General features: G+C 45.5%; 1 protein-coding gene across 4 annotated transcripts in view; it reads right to left on the reverse strand.

Annotated features, from left to right (window-relative positions):
• The window catches only part of ABLIM1 (actin binding LIM protein 1), a 289,406-nt gene that overhangs the window by 35,713 nt on the left and 227,503 nt on the right, over positions 1–26,190 (reverse strand). For all 4 annotated transcript variants that reach the window (XM_058671144.1, XM_058671141.1, XM_058671140.1 and 1 more), the window contains exons 7-9: positions 7,685–7,772; positions 4,411–4,469; positions 1,981–2,064 (exon numbers count right to left, since the gene is read on the reverse strand). In XM_058671144.1, coding sequence (XP_058527127.1) covers positions 1,981–2,064; positions 4,411–4,469; positions 7,685–7,772 — 231 coding nt within the window. The remainder of the gene's footprint in view (positions 1–1,980; positions 2,065–4,410; positions 4,470–7,684; positions 7,773–26,190) is intronic.

The raw sequence follows: 26,190 nt of genomic DNA on the forward strand, positions 1-26,190 counted from the left end.
TGGGTGAGGGTGCCCACGGGCAAGGGTGCCCACGGGCAAGCGTGTGGGGGCCTTGCCAAAGGACTGACTTTCTCTATCTGCTCCCAAGCTGTTTACAACTTTCCGGGACGGAGCTGGAGTTGACTTCATTGATCTTTACGATTGGATAATGAGAATCAGATGTTCCCTTTGAATAACAGGGTAGGAAGAGAGAAGTTATGAGAAACAGATCTCTCTCCCCCGCCCCCTTTGCTCCAAATCTCTTAAACGTAAGGCTCTGGAGCAAATTTTTAAAAAAGAAGTCTGCTTTGCTGGTGGCACTTTTCTTCACATTTTGAGAATGCATCACTTGGTTGAAGGCTTAGGCTAACAAAACGTAAGACCATTTGGGTTAAGAGTATTCCACTGCGAAAAAATAAGACCTCACAGATTATGGAAAAAAGTGGCTTCTTGCCAAGAGAACCACACACTTCTGCAGTGGGGTGAACTGTTATGTGGCCTCTGGAATCATGAGGATTTAATGTCACCGTATACAGAGACTCTGCTCCCAGAGCTCAGAACCAAAGACTCAACAGCAACTCCAAGTTCAAGTGATACTCGGTGCCAGGAGCCAATGCCAGGCTTCCAGCCTGCACTCAGTGCCCGAGTTTGTGGTCTGGCTGTTCCACTTAGGGCAGGCTGCTCAGTCTGACATCATCCTCTGCTTAGGGGGCCAACCTCTAAAAGCTTTCTTTTCCACTCTAAAACCCCTTACGTCTGCCTTCCAATTTTTCAAATGAGGTGCAGTTTCAATAAAAACAAGCAGAAACCCCAACTGTCTCATCCTGAGCGTCTCACTGGCCGGTGCAGGCAGGAAGCCCAGACAGCACGGCCTGTCGCAATCCTGCACTTCACGCGTCTCTCCTCCAGGCCAGATGGGGTGATCGAAGGCAGCTTGTGGCTTAACACGCCAAGGTCACCACCACTTCTTGGAGACGCCTAGGGCTGGGGAGGTCTGCAACGGAGCACACCCTTTTTCCTGGCTGCTTTTGGGGCTAGCCTGTCCATTCCTTTCCCTGCCCCCCAGCGCTCTGGGCTGGGCGGGTCCTGCACTGGCTCCCTCAGCGGCCCCTGACAATGACTTAAACCCCAGGATTCCCTTGCACTGCCTCTTGTGGTAGAGTGAGAACAGGAGTTACAGGTGCACGGAAGTCTGGTTCAGATCCCAGCTCCTCCACTCACAGGTTGCCTAATTCTGGAGACATTACTTAACTCTGGAGGCTCTCGGTCTCAGTTGTTCCATCTGCAAGATGGGAATAAGGGTGGTCCTGACACAGGAGTTCTTAGGGAGAGCCAAAGAGAATGGAAGGAAGTCCCCAGCCTCCTCAGGGCGGCTGCCTGTCTTCTGTCTCCTTCCTACTCACTACTCTATGAATCAAACCACTTCCTTCCCAGGACTGTTCCACACCAGCTCTAAGCTTTTGCTCTCTTCATCAGACCTGCCCCCCACTGACCCCTATCTCCTTGTGCTCAGATCTCACCCAGACTCCAAAGTCAATTCAAGGACAGCCTCTCCCAGGAAGTGCCCCATGAGAGTTGCCCATCCTGTGACACTGCAGGGAACACACCCTCTGGGATCCACATCCTGGGATGCTGCCCCATCCTCTTGTTATCTACCCTTTATTCCCCTGCAAGGCCAAGTCTATACCATCTAGCCCAGCACTCAGCTGAGTGGTGACACATTTGTTCTGTAAACAAGCTTGGGGACCAAGGACCCAATGGCAGCTTCACACGTGCTCGCTTCACTCAAGGCAACATGTTAGCCACATCTCTGTATGAAAATGTCAACCGTTGGAGGAAAAAGCCAGCATCAGTGTGAGAGGCACTCGTGGGGTGAGAAAAGCAGCCACCTCCTGCAGGTGCCTGAGAAGTTAACAGTGAGCAAAGCAGCCTGGGGAGGAAGCAACAGAAGCCTGGGCTCAGGGCAGCGGCTCACAGCCTTGGCCCAGACACAGTGCCCACCTGCAGCCATGGGGACCGTCCTGTGCGGCGGATCAGACTTTTGGGATAAAAGAAATCAGACGAAGGACGATGAAAGTGTGGTGGCTGCCATGAAACACGAGAAAGGGAAGAATGAACACAGAAACAGCCTCATTCAGGGTGACTGTGAAAACAAAACCTTAGGGAGACTGATGGCAAGCCTCAAGCGCATGACCCAGTGGATGCACGCCTGTGTTTTTCTGCTCAGCGTGGGGGGTCCATGTTGTGGGCCTAACTCGGGTTCGAATCTTTATCGAAGCTCCAGCCCTCCTGGGTCAGTCCCTGTTCCTTTATTTTGGCTTAGGTGAGTTATAGTGTGCAAAGAGCAGGAGGCCAAGGGAGCCAGCTGGGAGGGATCTTTAGCAATCTGTTATTGCAAACGCCCCTGGAGTGCTTAAGTATCAGGAATGTGGATTACTCAGTGGGGTTGTGGAAAGATCCTTAAAACATTTTCATTTTGCTATGGAAACTGCACTAATGTGACACATGGGGAAGAGCCTAGAAATCTTGGCTCAGGATTTATGCTGTGTAGACACACCCTTCGGAGAGTACGTGCTTTCTCCAATTCAAACCGATCTGGTCCTGAACCCCACCAGCATCAGCATGAAGCCCTGATTGTGGGTGACATGAAGACCTCTCCCCTTCGCAGGTGCACTCCCACCATCCCCCTAGAGCTTCCCAAAGACAGCGAGCCAGAGCCTTGTCTGACCGCCCCAAGTGGTGAGTGTTTGGGAGAAAAGCTTTGGAATTCTTCGGAACCTATATTAAAGGAAGAAAACAAAAGTTCTCTGGGCCAGAATGAATAGAAATGGTGCACTAGTTGTTTATACGGGCTTATTCTTGAGAGTTCCATCAAGATGTGAGTCAAAGAAAAAAATCAGCAAACCCAAGACACAGATTTTTTTTTTCATTTTGGCCTCATTAACATTCTTCTCTTCATCCTTTTAAAATATCTCATTATGAAAGAAGCAAAAAACTAATATTTAAAAAAAGTGAAATATAGCAGTGTGTGCAAACTCCTGGCTACCCGGGCTGGGGGGCTCCTGGGCAACAGCCACAAGCTGTGTGGTGAATTTTCCAGTCTTAGGATACAAGTGACAATGAGTCCAATCTTTGATGTTCTCCTATTATATATAGACAACCTGTTTTCAAAGCATCTATGGTTCCTCCAAATCCCCAAGGTGTAGCACCCAGAGCTGGGTGACTGTCCCAGTGTGTGCCTGTTTAGGGTGCTGACCTTCAAGAGCAAAGACAGGTGCTCCTGTGGAATTCATGTCAGCAAGACACAGCAAAACCACTGTGGTATGGGGACAAACTGGTCTCCTGCTTTCTAATCTTTACTTAGTTATGTAAAGTATTTTCCCATAGGCTCAGAATCAAGGGCAAGAGAGGGGCTTATGCAAACAGCACAGTGTGTCCCTTTGATGGGTAGATGCTGGCTGAGGAGAGGCAAAGCAAAGGGAAAAGGCACCTGTGCCTGCAGCTGTTTATAGAGAAGACTAAAGAAAACAAGGGTGGCAGGGGGTGCAAGTTTGCAAGTGGAACATTAGGGACCAGGTCTTGTGGGTGCACAAGTTGCACTGCCCCAAAGAACACATACAGAGCTCCGACTGCAAACCTGGGAGAAGGCATCCGCCACTCTCGATTCTGGCCTCCAGCACAAATCTAGGCCGTGCCCTTTGAGCAACAAACTGTAGCTTTTCCCCAGGTACCTCTAAGTTCACTACACGGAAGGACTAGGGACCGAGAGTCAGTCTAATGACAACTTGGCAAAATACTCTACAGCCCAGGTGGGAAGTGCAAGGCGTGTGAATAGAATGCTGACCCTGAATGTGACCTTATACCTGCATCCAGCTCTTGCTTCTGAAACAGATAAAATTCTGCCATGAGGAGGGATTCTGGGAATTGGCCGGTGGACACGTCTGGGCTCATTATCATTTTCTCAAACGTTTGACCTGATGAGTCATTAGCTTTTGGAGCTGTGGGTTCCCCTGGTGAACTTGGATTTGAGCAGTCAGTAGAATGTGCTAAGGGACAAGTGAAGGATGCAGAATTTGGGTTGGAGTGGTGTGTTCTGCACTAAGCATGAAGGAGTCAGCTAAGGTTGGCAGTGTGGTCCTGTGAACTGGATGAATCAGCCGCCACTTCTCTGTGGTCTGACTCCCAGCCTTTCAGAGAGGACTCGGAAAAAAACCCACAATAATCAAGCACTCGGAACAAAACCCACAATAATCAGTTGAAGCTGGACGGGCATTTCCTTTGTCGGGCCAAGTGGCCTATGAGCTTGGCTTTCTGCTGGGAGGGAAATGTCACTGAAGAGTGCTTCTGCCCAATGCCCCCTCTAAGGATTGTGCCCACGGAGCATCTGGCCCACAGACAGGCTCGGCAACCTGGTTCTGGTTGTTTCCTTACCCGGAGCTTCTCCTCTGTCTTGGTGGACTGCTTACAGTCGGGATGCCAAACAGTGGAACCTGGAAAGACACATCACACTGCTAAGGACTGGATAATGGAAAGCGACTGTTTCTTTGTGATAGAAATGAGACTGGCCCATTCCCCCACAGGACTGGGTCAGTAACCCCAGCCGCAGGTAAATCAGGACATTGACACCAAACAACTCCAGGCTCTAGGTAGAGTGCTCCAGTGCTCAGGCTCTAGGTAGAGTGCTCCAGGCTCTAGTATGAGCTTATTCTTAAAGGTTATCATTCCAGGCCATAGAGACCAGCAACTGGGCACAAAAGTATTTTGGCATTAGAGATACTGAGTTTGTGACTGGGTTTTTTCTTCTTCTTCTTTTTAAAGAGTTTTTTTTTTTTTTTTACTGGAAAGTCAGATATACAGAGAGTAGGAGAGACAGAGAGTAAGATCCATCCATTGATTCACGTCCCAAGTGGCCACAATGGCAGGAGCTGTGCCAATCCCAAGCTAGGAGCCAGGAGCCTCTTCCAGGTCTCCCATGCAGGTGCAGGATCCCAAGGTCTTGGGCCATCCTTTACTGCCTTCCCAGGCCACAAGCAGGGAGATGGATGGGAAGCGAGGCCTCCGGGACTAGAACTGGTGCCCATATGGGATCCCAGTGTATGCAAGGTGAGGACTTTAGCCAGTAGGCTATGGTGCCAGGTCCCTTTCTTCTTTTTTTTTTTTTAAGAAAAAAAACCCATATTGTTATCCTTTGATGGTAATGTCTGTGAGCCTATTATAGACTATTTGATTTCAGTGATGTGCGGTAGGGAGTGGTATTACAGCATCCAGGTTAAGCTGCTGCTTCCAATGCCAACAATCCATGTTAACACCAGGTTGGATACTGGCTGCTTCACTTCCCATCTCCCGGAAAAGTGGCAGAAGATGGCCCCTGCCACCCACATGTCAATGAAATAAACACAGTAGGTTTAGTGATGTTAATATCAACCTTTCTACATTTCATCTGAAGCAGCAACCTGTGTGGACTTGTAAGCTCAATGCATGAAAATGACTCATGAATAGCTCTGTACCACTGAGAGAAAAAAAAGTGACATTAATCACAAGGAACATTTTTAAATCAGAATATTTACTCCCTGTTGAACAATTAGGCCCATCACTTTGTTTCACCTAAGGTTATCACACTCAAAAACCCCACAGAAAAACAAGCAACAAAAAATCACAATCCAGAAAAGAAAACCAAGCGAATGTAAAGCACACAGCCACACAGGTCCCTTGAGCACTGACGCTCCTCAAAGGCTGGTGGTCCTCTTGATGTGGAGAGCTGAGACAGGAAGGCGCAGGCCCAGGAGAAGCTTTTGCCAGAAGTTTCTACCGAGCAGAACAACATTGGCCGGAACACTGGGTCTGAACGCTCAGTATCATCAGTGTCATTTCCTGATGTTCCTGATGTTCCTGATGTTCCCCAGTGTTTCCAGTGTTCCCCAGGGGTCAGACACCCGAGGCCGGTGAGTGGGGAGAACATTAGATGCTGAGGAAGTCAGCAACTGCTCCTTCCGTGAGGATGGGCCGAGAGTACAGGTGGAGGCTGCTGGAACCCAGAGATCTGGGTGCCCTGGGGATGGGAAGGCAGCCCATCTCCTGCAAGTGCTGCCTCCACACAGCGGCTTACAGAATCCTCACAGTTGGCTTTCAGAGCCACACTGAACACACAGAGCTGTGCCCCAGGCCTTTGAGCCTCAGCTGGGAGCAGATCCAGGGCAGGCGTGCCTCCTCGCACCTGCTGATTGAGTGCCCTCGGTGATACCCTAAAACCTAAAACAAAGCTTGGGGGACCGCAAATGCAGAGACACCTGCCTACTGCCACTCTAGATGTGCAACCCACTGTTGGTGGACAATGTGGCCTATAGAGTTCAATACACCCCAGGCACCCCAGGTGAAGCTACCTGTCACTTGGCTTCTGGGTATTCCAAAGCTGCAAGAACATTCAGGCTGTCAGTTACTCATCTAGCTCATGTTTTTAAAGGAGAGAGGCACGAAGGCTTTAACGCTCAAGGATCAGTTCTGTAGACTTGTCTTAGTTGCAGAAAAACAGCATTGAGAAGGCAAAGCAAACCATTCATTAAAAACACACACAGTGTTATGTGCAAAGGGAAATCAGGAAATGACACGCAAAAGCAAGTGAGACCCGTAATTACAAAAACTGAACTCTTAGGGTTCATGCTAATTTTCCTGATAAGCCCCTGTCTGCTTAATGACTTTTTTCCTAGCTAAAAATAGCAAAAAAATGCTTGCACAGATGGTGCAGTTTGAGGAGTAGAGCCTGCAGCCTCTCCGAAAGCCTCAGAATTTGAGAGAAAAATCCATCGTAGTTTTATACTTGGGAAGATTGTTGCAAACGATTTCCCATTAAACAAAACCTGTGAGTCGACACTGGGAGTGAAGATGCAGGTTAAGAGCTGACATATGGTGGTATAGTGCCTGTTTGACTCTCAGCGGCAGCTCTTGACTCCAGCTTCCTGCTAAGCCAGCAGCAATGGCTCAGTCACTGGGTCCCTGTCTATACAAGTGGGTGTCTTGGACTAAGCTCCTGGCCCCAGCAGGTCTAGCCCTGGCTGTTGTGGGTATCTGGGGAATGAACCATAGGTTGGAGGTTCTCTTTCTGCTGTCTCTAGTGGTTTCCTGATAATGAGTATCTCTTCTGTTAGAAACTTCTTGATTTCTGTTTCAGGTTTTCCTCCTTGCTTGCTCTCTGATTCCTACGACAGCCATGTTCTCTTCAAGGATGAACTGTGTGCAATGCAGTTCATCAAATCCCATTTTCTGTTTGAAAGCCCAGATGAGAACATACTCGGAAGCCTTGGAAAATACTTCTTACAGGCCCATGAGTAGAGAGAAGGCAAAGCCATCCACTAAGTAACATTCTAGTAGCTTCTAGAAATGCTTTTCATCTTTCATTCTCCACACACCTTCCTGAGGAGGAGGCAATACTAATTTCCACCCTTCTCTCACGTGGCATCCAACACGGAGACCCACGCAGGCCTGCCAGTAGAGTCTGTGCGTCAACCACCTCTGCGGCTCTCTACCAGGGAGTCAACTGCTTGGCTGAGTAACATGATCTGATGAGCTATCTTTTGGCCCTGTTCGTGTTGGACTTGGGGTGCTTCACAGCTAATTACATGCCTCCTTCTCCAGAAAGAACCCAACCAGCAGAGCAAGATTTTCTTTCCCCAAGTGGAGGAGGCACATCGAGCTCCTAAGCCTACCTTACCTTGCAGGTACATTTCCTCTCCTTCTGTAAACATCTGGTTGCACCTGCTGCATCGTGCACAGCTGGGATGGTAATGTTTGTCACCTGCCTGCAGGAGAAAAGACAGGAAACATTTAGTCCATTCCCATCCAGATTCTTCTGGTCTTGAGAATCAGGAAGAAAAAAAAAAGAGAAGGAAGTAAAGGCAAAAATAATGGTCCAATTGATCAGATTTCCCACACCAATGGCCCTAAAAGCCAAAGTCAGTCTGGGAATTGACAGATGTTTGGAAATCAGCTACTCATGCCTGCCCTGATGGAACTTTCTGGCTTTCACCCCTTGCCTGACCTAGGTCTTCTTTTCTGAATGGTTTCCAGTTACACATCACATGCTAGGATGAGTTCACACCATCTCCAAAAACCCTATCTCCTTCCTCAAAAACTTGCAAATTTATGTCGGAGGCCTGGTTTGTGCAAAATAAAACAAATGATCCTTCTAGTTAGCAGGTTATTGCTTCTTGATCAAACAACCTAACAATCAAAATCCACCCCACTTGAAGAAAACTGTGACAAAAGGTATCCCCTCAATGCTTTACTAAGGAGCTAACATTCTCTTCAATGTCAAGTACAACACTCTTTGGTCAAGAGTTTCCTGAAGGCAGTATTTCACTCAGGTTGTGCTGCGTTATCCACAGGCATTTCATTTTCCTGACTGTGACAGATGCCACCTTGGCAGGTGTCGACTTCCCTGAAGGCCACATGTTCCTTCTCTAGACAGGTGCCAAGTCACATTAGAGCCACGATCGAAACACAAAGCAAAACCCAAATGCTTGCATTCACAGCTTAGCGAGGCATCCTTACCACTGAAAAGTTAGCAAATGTACTTTGAGATTAAATCATTTCTAGTAGTCAACTGTGAAAACCTATCTTTCACCCTCAGCATGTGCAGGGCATGCTGAGAAAGACTTAGCAGTGGCTGCGTCCTGCAGCTGAAGCTGCATGACCCCGCAACAGGAAATCAGAGGTCAGGCAGTGATACCTTGCTCACACCCTCCTGAAGGGCTACAAAGCCACTTAGCAACCAGAGGGTGCTGCTTGGGACAATCATGAGGAACAAAAGAAGTTATTTCATTTAGAGGCTAGAAATAACATCCTTTCCGTGGAGCCTGTCAGAGGCGGTGCTCCTGCTCTTGCCCACATACTATTTCACATTTATTTTTTAATGTTTAATGTGGGGGGGGCAGAGATGAGAGTGAAAGTTGTGAGAAAGGTGTCGGCAGTATCAATAGGAAATAACACCTGTGCTTAGGATATCCAGGGTCAAACGTAAGTAAAGACAAGAACAAAAAAGATACTGTTTAGTAGCACTTATTTATATTTGAAATGTCTACTTCTCATCCACCTGAAAGGCAGCTTGATGGTGGGTAGAAGTGGAGGGAAGGTGAAAGGGAGGAAGACAAAGAGCTTTAGTGATTTCTTGTGTTGGTTTACTCCCTAAATACTTGGCAACAGGCAGGGCTGAGTCAGGCCAGGAACCAGGAACTCAATCCAGGTCTCCTACAGGTGTTGCAGGAGTCCAAGAATTTGAGTCCATGGTCTCCCAGGACTCATGAGTTGGATTGAAAATAGAGTAATTGGGACTTGAATCAGAAATCCTGATGTGAGATGTGGGGTTGCCAGGCAATGGCTTATAACCCAAAACACCACAATACCTGCCCCTATAACTCAGTTTTTAAAAATATTTATTTATTTAAAGTCAAAGTTACAGAGAAAGAGAAGGAGGGAAGGAAGAAAGGAGGAGGAAAGCAGTGAGATCACCCACTGATTCGTTCCCTAGATGCCACAGCACCCAGGGATGAGCCAGGTCAAAGCCAGGAGCTACATCTGGGTATCTCATGTAGGTTGTTGCTGCAGGAACCCAAACACTTGGGACATCTTCCACTGCTTTTCCAAGGCTATCAGTAGGGAGCTGAATCAAAAGTGGTCCCATATGACATGCCAGTATTGCAGGCAGCACTTTACCCACTGTGCCATAACATTAACCCCAGAACTGTTTTAAATACTCAGCTCTAAACAAGGTTGATCCAGTTTGCATGTCAGTCCAGGAAAGTCCAAATCAGTTTGGACAATCTCTGGATTCTCGAGAAAGATTAAATGAAAGAATAAAGGTATTTAATGTGAATCTGTTACAACTTGGAATGAGACGCACACCTCTTAGTAAAGTAGGAACAGAAAGAAATTTCCAGGACTGGCACTGTGGAACAGCTCATTTAAGCCACTGCTTGTGATGCTCGCAACCCGTATAGGTGCTGGTTCAAGCCCCAATAGCTCGACTTCTGATGAGGTCACTGCTAATACACTGGGAATGCAGCAAAGGATAACCCAAGTTTATCCCTACAGGAGACCTGGGTGAAACTCCTAGTTTCTGGTTTTGGACCTGCCCCGCTCCATTGCATCCATTTGGGGAGCGAACTAGCAGATCACTCTGTCTCCCCTCCCGTCTCTGTATAACCCTCCCTGCCTTTCAAATAAAATAACAAACTTAAGAAAAAAGAGAAGAGAGAAAGAAACGAAGGAAGGGAGGAAGAAGGAAGGGAGGGAGGATTGGAAAAGGAAAGAAAGGTGGATTCTTGCAAGCTGATCAAAAATGTTTACCCTACTTAGCTGATAAAGAAACATTGGAAGTTTTCTCATTCCAGAAGGAACAAGACAAAGATGTTCATTTCTATCATCATCAGTCCACAGTGCTTCAGTGCTGGCTAATGTGATAATTCATGGAAAAGAAGCATATTGGTCACTAACAGAAGAGTTCATTCAGGTGGCTAGATAAAACGTTAACGTATTAGAAACCATAATTTCCCACTCACTAGCATAAAACAAAGTCAATGTAAGCGGAAACAAACCCTGCAATGCGAGGTCTATATTAAAAAAAATTATAGGACTTAACTGATAGCACAAAAGAACCTAAATAGAAACATAATGTTTCTGGCTGGGCAAAGTACATATTTTAAAGATGCTGATTCATCTAAACCATTCCCAAGCAAAACACCCACAGGAGTTTTCCTTACAGAGCTTTACAGATTGCTGTGGAGAGCTTCCCTGGGAGGGAAAAAATAGTACAAAACCACACTTTTCCACAATGAGTGTACGATACAAACAAGGGAATTTTGATTATGATGGAAGTGGTTTCAAGTGAGTTGAACGAATGGTCAGACAACTGGGTGTACCCAAAGAATGTCTAGATTCCTATGTAAAAATAACCCCACAGAGTTTACAAAGCTCCAAGTAACAAAAGTAGAGAAGCTACAGAATATATAACAAAGTATTTTAAATAAATGTGGGGGTATTTTAATAAACTCAAAGCCTTTCCAAGCAAGGCAACAGGTAGAAACAAATAAAGAAAAATACTGGCCCACTAGACACAGAACAAAGTAAGAAGAGATGTGACAAACTGGACAAAATGATTTATTTGCCATATATTTCTAATGCAGGCTTACTATTCAGAATACTGAAGGAGTGTCTATAATGAAAAATAAATGAGTGAAAGGCAATTTTCAGAGAAAGTAAGAGATGAATCAAGAAATAATTTGTTCAGCCCTACTAGTAGTCAGTCAGGCAAATACAATTTTTGAAAATAAACTGGTAAAAACCAAAAGTGGACTACTGTGAGAAAAGAGGCATTCGCAAACACTGCTGGTGAGCAGAATCCTTTTGGGGCACAAAAGTTACAATCAAACATGTATCCACCACACCCCAACCCCAGAAACCCCTATGGAACTCCTCCCACATGCACCTCGAAGTTGCATGCAGGCACTCAGCACTGTGTTATCTAGCCCTCCAAAGAACGAAGAAACAGAACACAACCCAAACAAGGAGGGACTTAAAAATACTGAATCACGTGTTTTCATTGAAAGAATAAACTCACATATACTTACATGGAAAATGTGCTACTATCAAATTCAAACTAATATTACTAAGGGAAAAAAATCAAGTAGAAAAAAAATGCCTATTTTGGAATCTATAGCCACATTAGAAGTAGACAGAAGCGCGGGGATGCACAGGGACTTTGACTGGGTTCGAATCCTGACTCAGCAAGGCCCTGTGAAGGCTTGGGGTTCTCTCCTCCTCATCCACAACCACAGACAGTACACTGGGAAGCTGCTGTCCTGCATGGCTCGGCTCCCTCAATCAATGCCACGGCAGGCATTGTTCCTATCACGGGTGTCAGAAAGGACACATCTGTTATGAATGGGCATCGCGTGTGAAGAAAAGACAAGAGGCGTGCACATGGATTAGTTTGCTGTGGGCGCTGCTGTGACGCAAGTAGAACAGGTAAGGAGCCCTCACAGTCTCCTTTGCAGCCTCCTATGTGGTCTCAATCTTCCACAACAGAAACACACGTAGGGTGCTGTGTAATAAGAAAATAAAGATTCAGAGAAAGAAAGTCCTTGTCTCTCAGGATAATGGCACCTGGCCTTGGGTTTTTAATCTCACTTTGTATAGAAACATGTTTATAGACAAACTGCCGGCTCTTGGAACCACTATTGCCAAGTAGAAATGAGGGTGACAATGAGGAGGATAGTGATGATGATAAAACGAAAGTGAACATTTTAATGGTGATTCTTCCATACTTGCTGTTTACAGGCTTCCTAAACATTTAGCCAGTGTATGTAACATTACCTAAGGCTGCTGGACCTCTGACTGCCCTACGTTAGAGAAGAGGCAGCTGATGCCTGATTCACACAGTCAGAAACGCTGGGGCTTGGATGCAGACCCAGGCAGCACATGCTCAGCCAGCACCGTGACTAACACCCACACAGCATTCCACTGCTTTTAGCTCTTCAGAGTGGTGGCAGTGAATTATCAAAGGAGACTTTGGAAATGGTGTGACACACTGCACGCGAAATAAGTAATACTGGTGAGACTCATCATGGAATGCCGGGATGGTTTGGGAAGCAGGTGGAGGCCCCCCCCAACTGCCTGCCCTTTCTCCGGCCCACACTAAGTCTCAACAGTGACACAGGTCACAAGAGTTCCCCTCAGGTCCCACGCAGCAGGGTTTGCATTCAGCACTGCTGAAAAGACAAAACTACCAGAGGCCCAGGCCGCCACCCATGTACCGGCTTCATCCCAAGGTGCTCAACCATGTTAAGGAAGTCTTGTCATATTAGAAAATTCACAGGCAGTCACTTGAATCTTTGTTCCTGTAACAGGGCAGGCCTGACAGGTTACAAGATCAGGCACTCCAGCGCAGGGGTGTCTGTTGTCTGCATGGGTGAGTTGCTCCTCTCTTTCATTTCCTCCTACACAGTCACCTCCGAGGGTTCACAGACAAACCTTGTGCACAGGGGCAGGAAGAAGGATCAGACCTAAACACAGACACGGGGCCATATAGAATTAACCAAGAATCGTACATAGCTGATTCAAAATCATTTCAAATGGAGCCATTTTTAGAGGAAGGAAATAGATTTCAGACCATAAGCAAAATGAGACTAAGTAACTGTCCCTGGCCCCAACTACACAGCCTGCAAGTTGGGTTGTGTCTCCCTCAGTGGCCAGGGTCGCCTCAAGCGCCACTGAAGTTCTCTCCTCACCATCTGTGCACTCAACCTAATTTCTGCATTTTCACATATTTGAAATGCACATCTTGAAACACTATTTTCTGGTTAGCGTTAACCTCCATGAACACAAAACAACTTGCTTGTTTATCTGATTTTTACAAAATATCTGCCTACATTTTTAAATTGCTAAAAATCGTTTCCCTGTAATAGTGCTGATTGTATCAAACATTGAAAGTTGCTATTGCTGCTGTTACCTGGTTAATCTCCATACCTAGAGCTGTGGGACAATATGAACTACTCTAAAGTAAAATTTAGCGTAAGACACCATGGAAGACTTCCAACCCCTTGGTGAGTTCCAGGACTGCCAGGGAGCAAGCCTTGTCCTTTCAGAACCCAACCTTGGACAGTTAACCTGCTTAGCTCCTGGACTGCCAATGGTCCTTTGCAGGCTCTCTCAACCTCCTTTCTCTTAGAGCTTACAGTCCTGATATGGGCTCACAGGATACTGGCTGATGGCCTTTGAAATCAACCTTTAGCCACTCATAACTGTGTGTCTCGCCTACTTGTGAAAATGTCTTACCAATGCTTACCCAAGAAGCTCTGATTTACAAGTAACTAATGCAAAACCTTAAAAATCAAAAGACACCAAACCAAGGCAAATATGTTTACTGGGCTCAGAGCTTCTATTTTGAGGCAGAAAGGGAAAACAATGGTCAATACAATAATATCTCACTGCTTGAAAAAATGGTCATATCCACTTGTCACTCAAGAAGCAAGGCTTTGGCATTCTCAGTTAGTAACAGCTGCTGTGGTCTTCCTTTGTGCCAGGCACCATATCTAGCACTTTAAGTGGCCCCTCTCACAACTGTCCTGTGAGGTGGGTGCTAGTGCTGTACAGCTTTATTCTACAAGCAAGGAAACTGCATTGTTTTACTCAAAGCTCCCAGAAGGCAATGCTCGACTTTGAACCCAGAGAATCTGACGCCAGACCCCCATGTCAAAACACCAAAGGAGCTCTCATACAGGGACCCTCCGTTATAGAACAGAAAAACATCCTCCACAATCATTGTCACTGGTGGTAGGAAATCTTCAGGCTGTTTGTTTCTTATGCAGCCCCTTGAGACACACCAAGGGTGTAGCATGAAGAGATTATTCAGTGAGGTCATTTCCATGGGGGAAGTTGAACCATCAAGGGCTAAGTTTGTCGTTGTTTTCTGTTTTGTTTTGTTTGTTTTTAAGTCTTACCCTGACTTGGAGATGATGTTTTGAGAAAGTCCCTGGGACTCTCCTAAACAGCTCTGGCTGACCATGACTTCTGACTAGGGACGTGCAAAGATTTAAAGGTTAATGTGTCAGCTCCTTCAGGAATTTTCTGACTTTACTATGTGGAAGCAACACTCAAAGAGTCTGTTTAAAAAAATAAAGAGCATTTCATAGGCCCAATGTGAGGCCCAGGCATCAACCTTCAAAAAAATGTTTTATGAGCACTAAAATGAGTCCAGGGCAATCACTATGAAGCAGGAAAACACTGGCGTAGGCAGGACCTAAACCCCAAACTTGATGGTCGACAACAAAGCCAAAGGGAGTGACAGCTATGTGTTACACAGCAGGTGCACTGGTGCATGGGTGGGGAGGGAGAGGGCAAATAGGCCAGTTCCCTTTTTAACTTCTGTGGAAGGCAGTGCTGGGGCTGATTCAGCCTTTTTGTATCCACTGGCTTTTCCCTCCTGAAGTGGGAGGTTTCCAATGCAACTGGAGCAGCTTGCTCTCCAAGCTGAACACTCACTAGGATGCTTTTCCCCTGCTGCAGCTTGAGGAACAGGCAGAATAATGAGGCACGCCTTGTCCTGACGCTCTTGTCTTAGGCAAAGGTGAATAAATCAGTGTGCTCAAACAGCTTTCACCAAGCCCCAAGGGCACCACACAAGTCTGGGCGAAGCCAATCTGCACAGATAACATCTGGCATCCTTCCCAGTCTATGACCATAACCCCTCTGAGTTTACAGACTCGGCTCCAGACACACGAATACACTGGATACTTCAGAGAGAAATAAATCAGTAACCTTTTCTGTTCAGGTTCCCTTTGACCACCTGCTCAAAACATAAAAGAGCAGCCACTGCTTTGTAATGAGAGCAGAGAATGAAGCAAAGGTGCAATACCCTGGGGTAAATGCATGTTGGCATCTCACGGAGGGTTATTGCTTCCTTTTCTCATTTCTGGGAACGAGTTAAGTACAAAAACTTTAAAGCAGTCTTTGGAACTTAATAGCGCTATAAAAATGGTTATCTCTAAACACATGCATCCTTAAGAGATGTCATCAATCTCTTTAAATCAACATACAGACTCCCTGTAATATCTAGAAAAATACCAATAGGATTACACACTTAAATTGAGTGATCTGAAAGTTTACATAGACTAGAAGACCAGAAAGTTTTTGAAAAAGAAGAAAATAACAACACTGGACAGCTTATGAGTGCATGATTTCCAAATGTGCTAAAATGCTAGAAGTAATTAAGAAGTAATTAAGACTACATAGTTTTATCACTGCGTTAGAAAACTCAACAGGACAGAAGCAACAAATCCATATGATAGATAGGAAATTTGATAAATAAAAGATAATTTTCCCCAAACTGACCCAGTTAAACTCCTACTTCACATCATACACAAAAATTAACTCAAACTGCAATATAACAGACCTAAATATAAAAGCTAAAATTTCTGGGCAAACACATAAGCAAAGATGTTTATGACACTGATTCAAACAAAGATGCCTTAGATATTATACCAAAAGCATGAGCCATAAAAGAAAAAATAATAACAAAATGAATGTTATCAAAATTAAAAGGCCTTGGAGAAAATCATGAATAAAATGCTAAGACTGGGGCCAGCACTGTAATGTAGTGCAAAAAACCACTGTATTTCACTCTGGCATCCTAGCTGGTCCTGGTTTGTGTCCCAGCTGCTCCACTTCCAATCTACCTCCCCAACAGGGAGAGTGAACTAGAGATGGAAGACTGCTCTCTCTCTCTCTCTCTCTCTCTTTTTCAAAATAATAAACGCATCTTTTAAAAAATGGAAAGATCTACCAGAGATGGATAGAATTTTTTGCAAACCTGAATGAAAAATAGTTGTGACAGACCAAATGCTCACTCCCTTTGACAGTTTTGGCATTGTTACACACTGGATTAAGCCACAACCTACAATGCTAGCAAATCATATGGGAGCACAGGTTCATGTCCATGCTGTATTTCTTCCCTTACAGCTCCCTGCTGATGTACCTGGGAAGACAGCAGAAGACGGCCCAAGTACTTGGGTCCCTGCCAGCCAGCTGGGAGACCCAGATGAAACTCCTAGCTCCTGGTTTGGTGTGGCCCAGCCCTAGCTATTATGATCATTAGAGGAGTGAATCAGAGGATGGAAGATCTCTCTTTCTGCTTCTCCCCGTCTCTCTGTCACTCTATCTTTTCAATTCCACCCCCATGCATCTGATCATCTGTAATCAGTGCAATTACCTTCTCAGGCTCCCAAACTAGTGATCTACTTTATGTCCTTTTAGCTTGCTTTTTCAAGTAATTTCATATACATAGAACCATTTGCAATTAGCTGCTTCATTTACTATTACGCTGTTGAGAAATTCACCTGTTCTCAGATACGCTGGTGGTCTGCTATTTTCAATTGATTAATAGTATTCCACTAATTGAATTCCATTAATTCACTAAGTGAATGTTTCACATTTCACTTATGTTCCCCAATTGAGAATCACTTGGATATTCCAGTTTTGGCTATAACAAATGAGTAACACTTACAATGGGTCTATTTTACAGTGTGTATACTGTTCCTTAAGAAAAAAAGAGATAGAATAATTAAGAAATAAAACAAACATGGCAGGGAGAGAGGGCAAAGGCCTGACCACTCTAAGCACAGTAGCTCCTCAGAGCAAAGATACTCATTCCTTTTAGAAACATGTAATCCTGTGGGAAGCCATTTAAAAATGCAGATTTTTTTTCCCAGAACAAAATATAACTGCATAGAAAGATGGATAAACTTTATTATTGCCAAATGTATAAAGATTTAAACATTTCAAAAGGATTTTTAAAATGTTTTGCTGGTATCATCATTACCATTTCTCTGTCTTCAGAGGAATTGCTACTCCTTTTGTGCCAGAGTGCAAACTTCACTGCAGAGAAACTAGGTAGTTTGCCTAGGATTACATGAGATGTTGCAAATGGCATCAGGAACATGGCACAAATAATAGCCTATTTACTGACAATGGCTGCTTTTGCTGTGTGCTTCAACACACAACATTTAACTTGATTCAGTGTCAACAGCCTTGTTACATAGTGATCAAACAAGGCTGAGTCCGAATGACTTGTATCAATGTCAAGGTCACACAGCCAAGTGTCTGAACTAGGAAACATCCTGAGCTCAGTACACAAATTTCCCTTTCTTGAACTCACATGAGCACAACAGAGAGATCTTAGGCAGCTAGATAAATGATTCCCTGATGATGAAAAGATGGCCAAATTTCAAGACATGAATGGCAAAACACAAAACTAAAATTAGTGAAGATTGATCTCTCTGCTTGCAATTAACCACTTTTCCCTTAGGTTCACACATTTGCTTAATTTTGCTGTTGCTATCACCCTATCACAGTATGCATCACAGTGGGAAAAGATGGGCCTTGGAACCACGAGAATTCAGAGTCTAAACTCTGGACTTCTAAATGGTGGGCCTTAGACATATTTTTTCTGTAATTATTTATCCATTAGTAAAACAGTCATAAGAAAACCTACCTAGAAAGAAGCCCTAGGTTTGTTATGGAGATTAAATAACCACAAGTAAATTGGTAGCAAAGTATCTGGCAGGTCAAGACAGGCGAACTCTCATTCTCTTGTTCCTGTACAATTACACATTACCTTAAAGGTATGTGTCACACCTGTATCTTCGACAATATAGGATGTCTCTTTACATACAGCAAGTTCACCAGAAAAGTCCAGTCAAATCATATGCCAATACAAACTCTTTTCAGAAAAATCTCTAAATCAGCAACCATTCTTTGAGCCATCACATTAGCCAGAAGAGAAGTAAAAGGTGTACTTCTATGCCCATTACACGTTCAGCATTCTTCTGTTCCCAGACACTGAGTTGAGCACTTCACATACCTTGTCTCAACTGACTCTCCCTGTCACACTTAGAGAGAGGTCAATATGCCCATTTCACAGCTCTTAATGAGGGACGGTCCCACTGGTCCGCCCTGACCATGCACATTTCCTGGCTTTATTCTAGATCTTTCAACTTTAAAAAAAAAAGAACTTATGTTTCTCCTTCCTATTGCCAACTATTAAAAGATTGTAAACATGACTCTTGATAACATCACATTCTTCAAAGTCAACCATCTCAAATCCGTGTGTGTGTGTGTGTGTGTTTAAAGGAGTGGCCTTCATAAGAGTGGTTTTAGATTAAAAGCAAAATTGAGCAGAAAAGGTCCCAAGGGTTACTAATCACCCACTGTGCCCACATAGGCTCAGCTCTTTCCACAACATCCCATCAGACAGGCACATCTCCTGCAGCTGATGATCTGCCCTGACACATCATTATCCCTCCAAGTCTGCAGTTTGCAGTTGGGTTTGCTCTAGGTGGTATGCATTCTCTAGGTCTAGGCAACTTCTAACAGCCTGTATCTACCATGACAGCATCATGCAGAATATTTTCACAACCTGACAAATCCTCTATGTTCTGCTTATTCACCCTTGATGTTATTTCTTGAGATTGAGTGAGCTTCATGGTACAGGATGCTGTGATCCCAACTTTTTTAAAAACTTCTTCATTTTTATTGCAAAGTCAGATACATACAGGAAAGAGGAGAGACAGAGAGGAAGATCCTCCATCCGATGATTCACTCCTTAAATGACCGCAACAGCTAGAGCTGAGCCAATCCGAAGCCAGGAGTGCCTCCGGGTCTCCCACATGGGTGCAGGGTCCCAAGGCCTTTAGCTGTCCTCTACCACTCTCCCAGGCCACAGACAGGGAGCTGGATGGGAAGCGGGGCTGCTGGGGCCAGAACCAGCGACTATAGGGGATCCTGGTGTGTTCAAGGTGAGGACTTTAGTCACTAGGCTACAGCACTGGGCCCATCCCAACTTGTTACAAAGCATCCCTGGTGGTTCCTGTATACCAGTCATTTCCAAATTCAACAACAAAGTCAGGTCTTTTGGGTTACAAATATATTTTTGAAACCAAGAACCACACACACAGTATGAATATCATCTCATTAGTCTGTCCAAGCAAGTTCCTAAAAAATATAATGGAGTCCCGGGGGGTACCCAGGGGCCCAAGCTGATCCATTTCCTGGAGAGCTAGCTGAACTGGGTGCCCCCATCAGGTTTCAAATTTGCAGTCATTGCAGCCTGTCCTACAACTTGCCTTTTCCATTTTTTTCATTAGCAAAAATGCTATGCATGCTATACAGAAGATCATACTGTTCTCTCTTACAAGGCATAGGGTGTCCTGGACACACATTTCCCCTTCTTGCTTTGGAGGGGGAAAGATATATGCTTCTACTCTGTTAAGTTATTTATTGAAATAAATCATACACTGAGAAAAAAGTGCATAAGTCATAAGTACACAGCCCAACAAATGCTCAGAAAGTCCTCCCCCCTCACCAGGTTGGCGCCTTCCCCACCACGCTCATTGTACCTTATTTTGAAGCTTAGGTAAATAATGGAAGCAAATGTAACGCTGAGCGTAGTCACACTTCACTAAATCTCACACAACTGCACAGCCTTTCTTTGCGTACAAGGACTGCACCTCATTTATGCACTCCACTCTTGGGCAGCTCAAAAACATTGGTTGTTTCAAACAGAATCACTGTGAAAACACCTGCCCGTGTATTTTCACATCCACCTACAAGTTGTATGCATGAAGGCACTTCAAAAAGATGGTGGGAAATGGAATTGAAGGCTGATTTTGAACTCCCCACAGTTTCCCCTGCCCCCACAATCCACACTGTCTGTCCGTGAACTCTTCAAGGGCCCTCACACAGTTGGAGGTCGCCGAGAAGGCCAGCAGCAAGGTCACGCCGTACGCTTATGTTTAACTTCAGGAGCTACTGCTAAACAGTTGCCCAAAGCAGGCTTTGCCCTTGTATTACAGTTTTAATCTGAGAGGAATTTGAAGGAATTAAGTGAGAGGAATCACTTAATTGAGTGCCTTGCCAAACAGATCCGCGGGAGTGTTTTCCTAACCTCTGTGAAGTGAATGAGCTTTTATAAAATGGTCTCCACGTGAAAAGCGGGGCAGTTGAATCCCATCAGGTATCCATTATGCCTGACCTCCAGAGCACTGCAGAACAATCTTCAAAGCCCTTTTCATCCTGGTCCTTCTGTCGTCAGCATCTTCCGGTGGGTGGAGAGACGTGGCTGCAAAGTCAACCAGCCCGTCTTCCTAACCTGACTCGCAGCTGGCCAGCAATGGACGGCCTTGCCAGGGAGCCGCACAAGGCTTCTGTCAGTGGGGCCCCAGGCCCATGAGATGTAGTGACAGAGCTCCAGGTCTGGAAGGGCGAGGGCTTCAGTGGCTATTAGCAGATCTTTATTTTTCCTCTCACTATTGAAATGAAAAAAATCTCCCCTTATCTGTTATTTTTATCACTAGCAACACTCTTTATTCTGCAGCTGAATATTTAGAAGGTGTATTTACATTTAATCCATCCAACATCTTCTGGATTATCCTACTGTTCCCATGTCTACTTCTGAGCTAGAGGTGAAAATCTTCAAAATGATGAAATCTAGGGCTTTGATCAAATCTGTTTTCCACAGCAAACTCCACCCCCACCCCCCACCCCCGTCTGCTACATTTCAAGGTTTAGAAAGACTAGAAATGATGCAGGTAGCCTGGACAGCTTCAAAGTAACAAACGCTCCTTCCCACTTCCATAAATTATGGCAGGGAGCATAAAAGCTTCACCCAGGCAAGATCCACTGGATTGCTGTAAGACTGTCTCTTAGCAAGTGGGAGCTCACTGAGACAAGAACTGGAATCCCCACAAAGGGTCAATTGGTTTGTTTCACACCCATTATAAAGTTACCCCAGGGTCTGCATCTACATTATCAGTGATGTCGAAAAAGTGGACGTCTTTTTCTTTCCTTACATATTTATTTGAAAGGGAAAAGGAAAGAGAGAGAAAAAAAATAAAGGGAAAGATCTCCCATTCTCTGGCTCACTCTACCAGTGACTATAACAGATGGGGCTATGTGAGGCCAAAGCCAGAAAGTCAGAACTCAAACCGTGTTTCCAGCATGCATAGTACATCACCTGGTACCACCCAGAATGCATATTAACTAGGAGGAAGCTGGAATCGGGCAGGGAGTTGGGACTTAAAACTAAGCACTGCCAAGGCAGGATGCAGGTATTCCAAAAGATACTCTAACAACTGTGCCAAACACCTACCCTAGGTAGAGGTTTGAAAAAAAATTTTACTAGGTTGGACCATGTACTGAACTTTCAGAATGCCTGCAATTCACTGTTTATATTCCCCAAGCCTATGTTCTTTCTGAAGAGACTTCAGTCTACCTACAGTTATGTGCTGCATAAGGTTAAAGAAGGTATAAAACCAGGATTGGCACTGTGGTGCAGTGGGGTAAGCTGATACTTCTGACACTAGCAACCCATGATGGACCTCGTGCTAGTTCAAGTCCTAGCTGCTACTTCTGACCCAGCTTCCTGCCAATGCACCTGGGAAGGCAGTGGAAGACAGACCAACTATCAGTACCCCTGCCATTCATGAGGGAGACCACGATGGAATTCCTAGCTCCTAACTTCAACCTGGCCCAGATTGGTTGCAGCCATTTGGAGAAGTGAACCAGCAGATGGAGCAGATGGAAGATCTCTTCATTCTACGGCTCTTCCTCTTTTTTTTTTTTTTTGGTTGTTGTTCTACCTTTCAAATAAATGAATAAACAAAAATTTTTAAAAAGAGAAGTATAAAATGATTGGTTCTGCCTAGCCTGCAAGCTTTATTACACAGATAAAGAAATGTTAATTATTTATCAGTGTACTTAAAAAACGTGACAAAGGGAGAGAATGAACCAAGTTGCAAAACACTAGACAACTTTTGGCCATTTTCTCTCCAAATATTTATACATGAGAGGAACTGTCAGAATCTTTTCAGGATATCAGGCCTGACAGGGAGCGAGTCAGCGTCCAGTGGAAAGTCCCCATGAATGTCGCTGGCTGCTGCCCCACGAGTGGAGAGAAAGAGCAGAGAGAAATCTACCAGGCTCAGCCTGCTTCCTGGACACGGGCTCGACCCTTCCACCCAAAGCCAAAGGTTGTACATTTTTTCCTTTCTCAATACGAGAAGATAAATATTTGCCTTCAAACCCAACACTCAGGAAATCTAACTCCAACTGGATAATTCTTGTCTCTTGTGCAAGGGCAAGAACTTGAGGGTTTCTTAATTACCCATGACCTCATCCCTAGTTGCCCTTCCAGCTCAACAGCATGCTGGAGTTGGCGGTGCGCAACAGCGACCCTTGCCTCTCATCCATGCCCGCTCCCCTCTGAGAGGCCATTTCTAACTCTGTGTCCTGGGGCCAGCAGGACAATCACTTGCATTTGGTGGGAGGAACAGGTGCAGAGGGCACAACAGTACCAGATGACAGAAAAAGTCCCTTTTATTTATGATAGGTTTTGAAAAAATGAAGGATAGTGAAACTTAGTACAGAGTGTGTAGTGAGTGGGTTATCCCAGTTCACTCAAATAGTTGGATTAGACTCCAGTTTGTCAACAGCTTTTTTTCATGGAGCTGCTCCCTAAAGTACATTTCAGTGCTGTAATATCTCCCCTTCCCCTTCCCCCAGGAATCATAAATGTTTTCCCATCCCACCCTACTCTTTTCTCTCCCTCAGTATTTCTATTCTAAATATTTTTTTAAAAAGAGAAGGTCTGTATTTAGGAGGCAAAGAGCCAGGAAGGGAAGGGTGGGGAGGACACCATCTCATCTCATGGCTCACTCCCACAAACACCCACAGTGATAGCAGGAGCTGAAGCCAGGAGCCAGGAACTCACTCCAGACAGCCCATGCAGACAGCAGGAACTTGATCATCTGAGCCATCCCTGCTGCATCCCAGGATCTGCATTAGCAGAAAGCTGGGTTGAGGAGCTGTAGTCAAGGGTTCAGCCTGCATACTCCAACACAGAATGCAGGCATCCTAAGCAACACCTTGGCCACCAGGCTAAATGCCTGGCCCTTTGGCAAATCTTGGAAGACTTCCTGGGAAGTGGGCAGGACACAGAGCTTTGGACATAGCTGGGGACTTGGCTTAGGGGTTTGGGTAATCCAGTACAAGCCATCTCCAATAAAGCACTCCTCTGCATTATCAAAAAGATTTTTGCAGCTGGCTCAGTTCTGGGCTGCCTACAGTACACTATCAGACTACAAATATGTTTTCTTCCCCAGGGTTAGAGGAGCCTTCAGGGTGGGAACCAATACTGCAAGAGTCAGAAAAACACAGTGTGCTCTGAAAAACATCCTCCTCTGATTTCCTCTCCTATTGTGGCTGGACCTCATCCCCTTCCACAAACAACTACGCCTCCCAGCTAGGAATCCAGGCAGCACGGATTCCATAGTTTCCTTTAGAGCAATGGAGAGGGGACTCCCAGCAGCCCTGGAATATAGGTTCCAGTGATCCGAAGAAGAAAAAAGCAGAGTGAAAAACCAACTCTACATGATGGGAGGATAGACAGAAGAATTCCAGACCCCGGGGTTTGATGATGCCCCAAATGAGAGTACACTTAAGACAGGGCTCATGTGTTTGGATGACAACCAGAGCATATCTATACCCTTCAAAGAAAGAGACACAGCATTCACATTCCAGACTGCTCCACACTGGGTGAGAGCTACCATATGTGCTCAGGGTTCCTCCAGAGGGGCAGGTCTTGGAGACTGAAGCCAGGGTAAGCAAGCAGTGGTAGGCAGGTGGATGTCCTGCTGGCTGCACCTGCCACACCTGGCCCATTCACAGTCAGGGGACATGGGTCCTCTCACATGGGCACCAGTGACCCTGTCAGGGCTGGACACTGGGACCCTGATGATAGCTCTTGGACCGATGATTTAATGGAGTCTGGATTTTGTGAACTGCATCATCCTGGGCAGTCACACAGGTCTCCTAGTAATATCCCAAATGTTAGGTTGCTCACCAGGGCTGTTGTGAGGTCTGCCTCACATCTCAGGGTAGCAGGCACACCGAGGCTCTGAGGCAGAGATGTTCAAGTCCTGACAGCAAAGTCTGCCAAGCCAGTTTCTCTGTTGACGGCCAGCTGCCCACCTGCCTGGGCAGAGAAGCACCTCTGTGGAGACACACAGGGGGTGGCTCCTGGGTCAGATCTCCTGTCCCACTACTCAGCACCCTGCACTGGGCACCTCTGATCACGCTGCAGGGGCATTTCAACACCAAGCTTTGTTGTGCTTTATGATGGTGAAATTCTCTCCTGGCATGGACCACACCAACCACACAGTTGACCAATTCACAGAGAGCCCACAAGGTTATAGAGACCAAGACTGCAGCCTAGAATTCTGTGTTCCTATAAAGTAATAAAAAAAATGATAAAAAGTCATGAGCTGAGACCCAAGCACTAATCAAACAAATGAGAATACAATGGTAATGGCTAGAACGGTTTTACTGACAATGTGAACTGCAGAGGTTTCTAAAGGAAAATACTGCAGTGACAGCATTGCACACTATCACCACACCATGATTCAACACTGTCCCTGAGCCACAACTCCATTATTTGATCAAAAAGTCCAAAGCAGATGATAATAGCAGTAATCAGTGTTGGTGCCACACTTGCAGTTAAGAAAGCCCTTGCCTGTAACTCTTCTCCTTGGAGATTCGCACCAGCTCAAAGCGAGAGGAACATCAAGTACCTTGAATATGCCCATTTGACAGATGTGTAGGGTAAGGCTCACAGACTTGTCTTCAGTTACTGGGAAATTCAAACAAGAATAAATTCCTATGGGCATGCTCAGAGCAATTCGGAGAAATAAGAGGAAAAAGATAACTAGAAACAGAGCCATGACAGAACAGCCTGGGTCACACAGGCAGGGCAAACATTTCATTGTATTGTAAAGTGCTGGCGAAGGAACAGCATGGCGAGGGCCATGTGGGAACAGAAGCGAGTGTGGGGCGGCTGTATGGTTTGGTGGGTAAGGCGCACATGCCCCATCTCAGGGTGCCTGGGTTCAGCGTGTACCCTCGCTCCTGATTCCAGCCTCATGCTAAAGGAAGCACTACGACAGCGCAGGCCATTGAGTTCTTCCACTCAAGTGGGAGACCTGAATGGAATCATTTAGTCTTCCAGCTTGGACCCCAGGCCACCCCAGCTCTTTCAGTTCTTCAAGGGGTGAATCAGCTCATAAGAACTCCGTCCGCTTGTCTCTCTCAACTCACTTCTAAAAACAAAAAGCAATGGGAGCAAGGCTGACAGGCTCAGAGTCACCAAGTGTCTGGACACTGTTCTCTGTGGACACTCGTGTTCTGAGTAATAAGGACTGAACCTGCACTTGCTGGAGTGACCAAGAAACCCGGCTCTCCTGTTCCACCTGTCAGTTGCCAACAATTTCTTTTGCTCCATCCTCTCCACTTCTGTCCCAGGGTTGCACTTGTCAGTGTGAGCCACAGGACCTCACTCCTGCTTCCTCCTTTCATCCCAAAGGCATACCTCCTGAAAATCGTTTTTGACCAGAGAACCTGTGAATCACAACACTGCATGAATAAAAAAACTTGCACATCTTCCCATTGTCTTCTGGCAAGTCCAGCCTCCAAGTTCTGGCACCCAGCACCCTCCACAATCTGGTCTCAATCTGTCTGTCCTGCTCTACTGCTTATATGATGTCCACATCATCCATGTCCAGGACAGGTGGGCCCTGCCCTGCCCTCCAATTTGCCAACGTGTTTGAGGTTTTTTGT

This window comes from Ochotona princeps, chromosome 13, assembly GCF_030435755.1.
Source record: "Ochotona princeps isolate mOchPri1 chromosome 13, mOchPri1.hap1, whole genome shotgun sequence".
NCBI lineage: Eukaryota > Metazoa > Chordata > Mammalia > Lagomorpha > Ochotonidae > Ochotona > Ochotona princeps.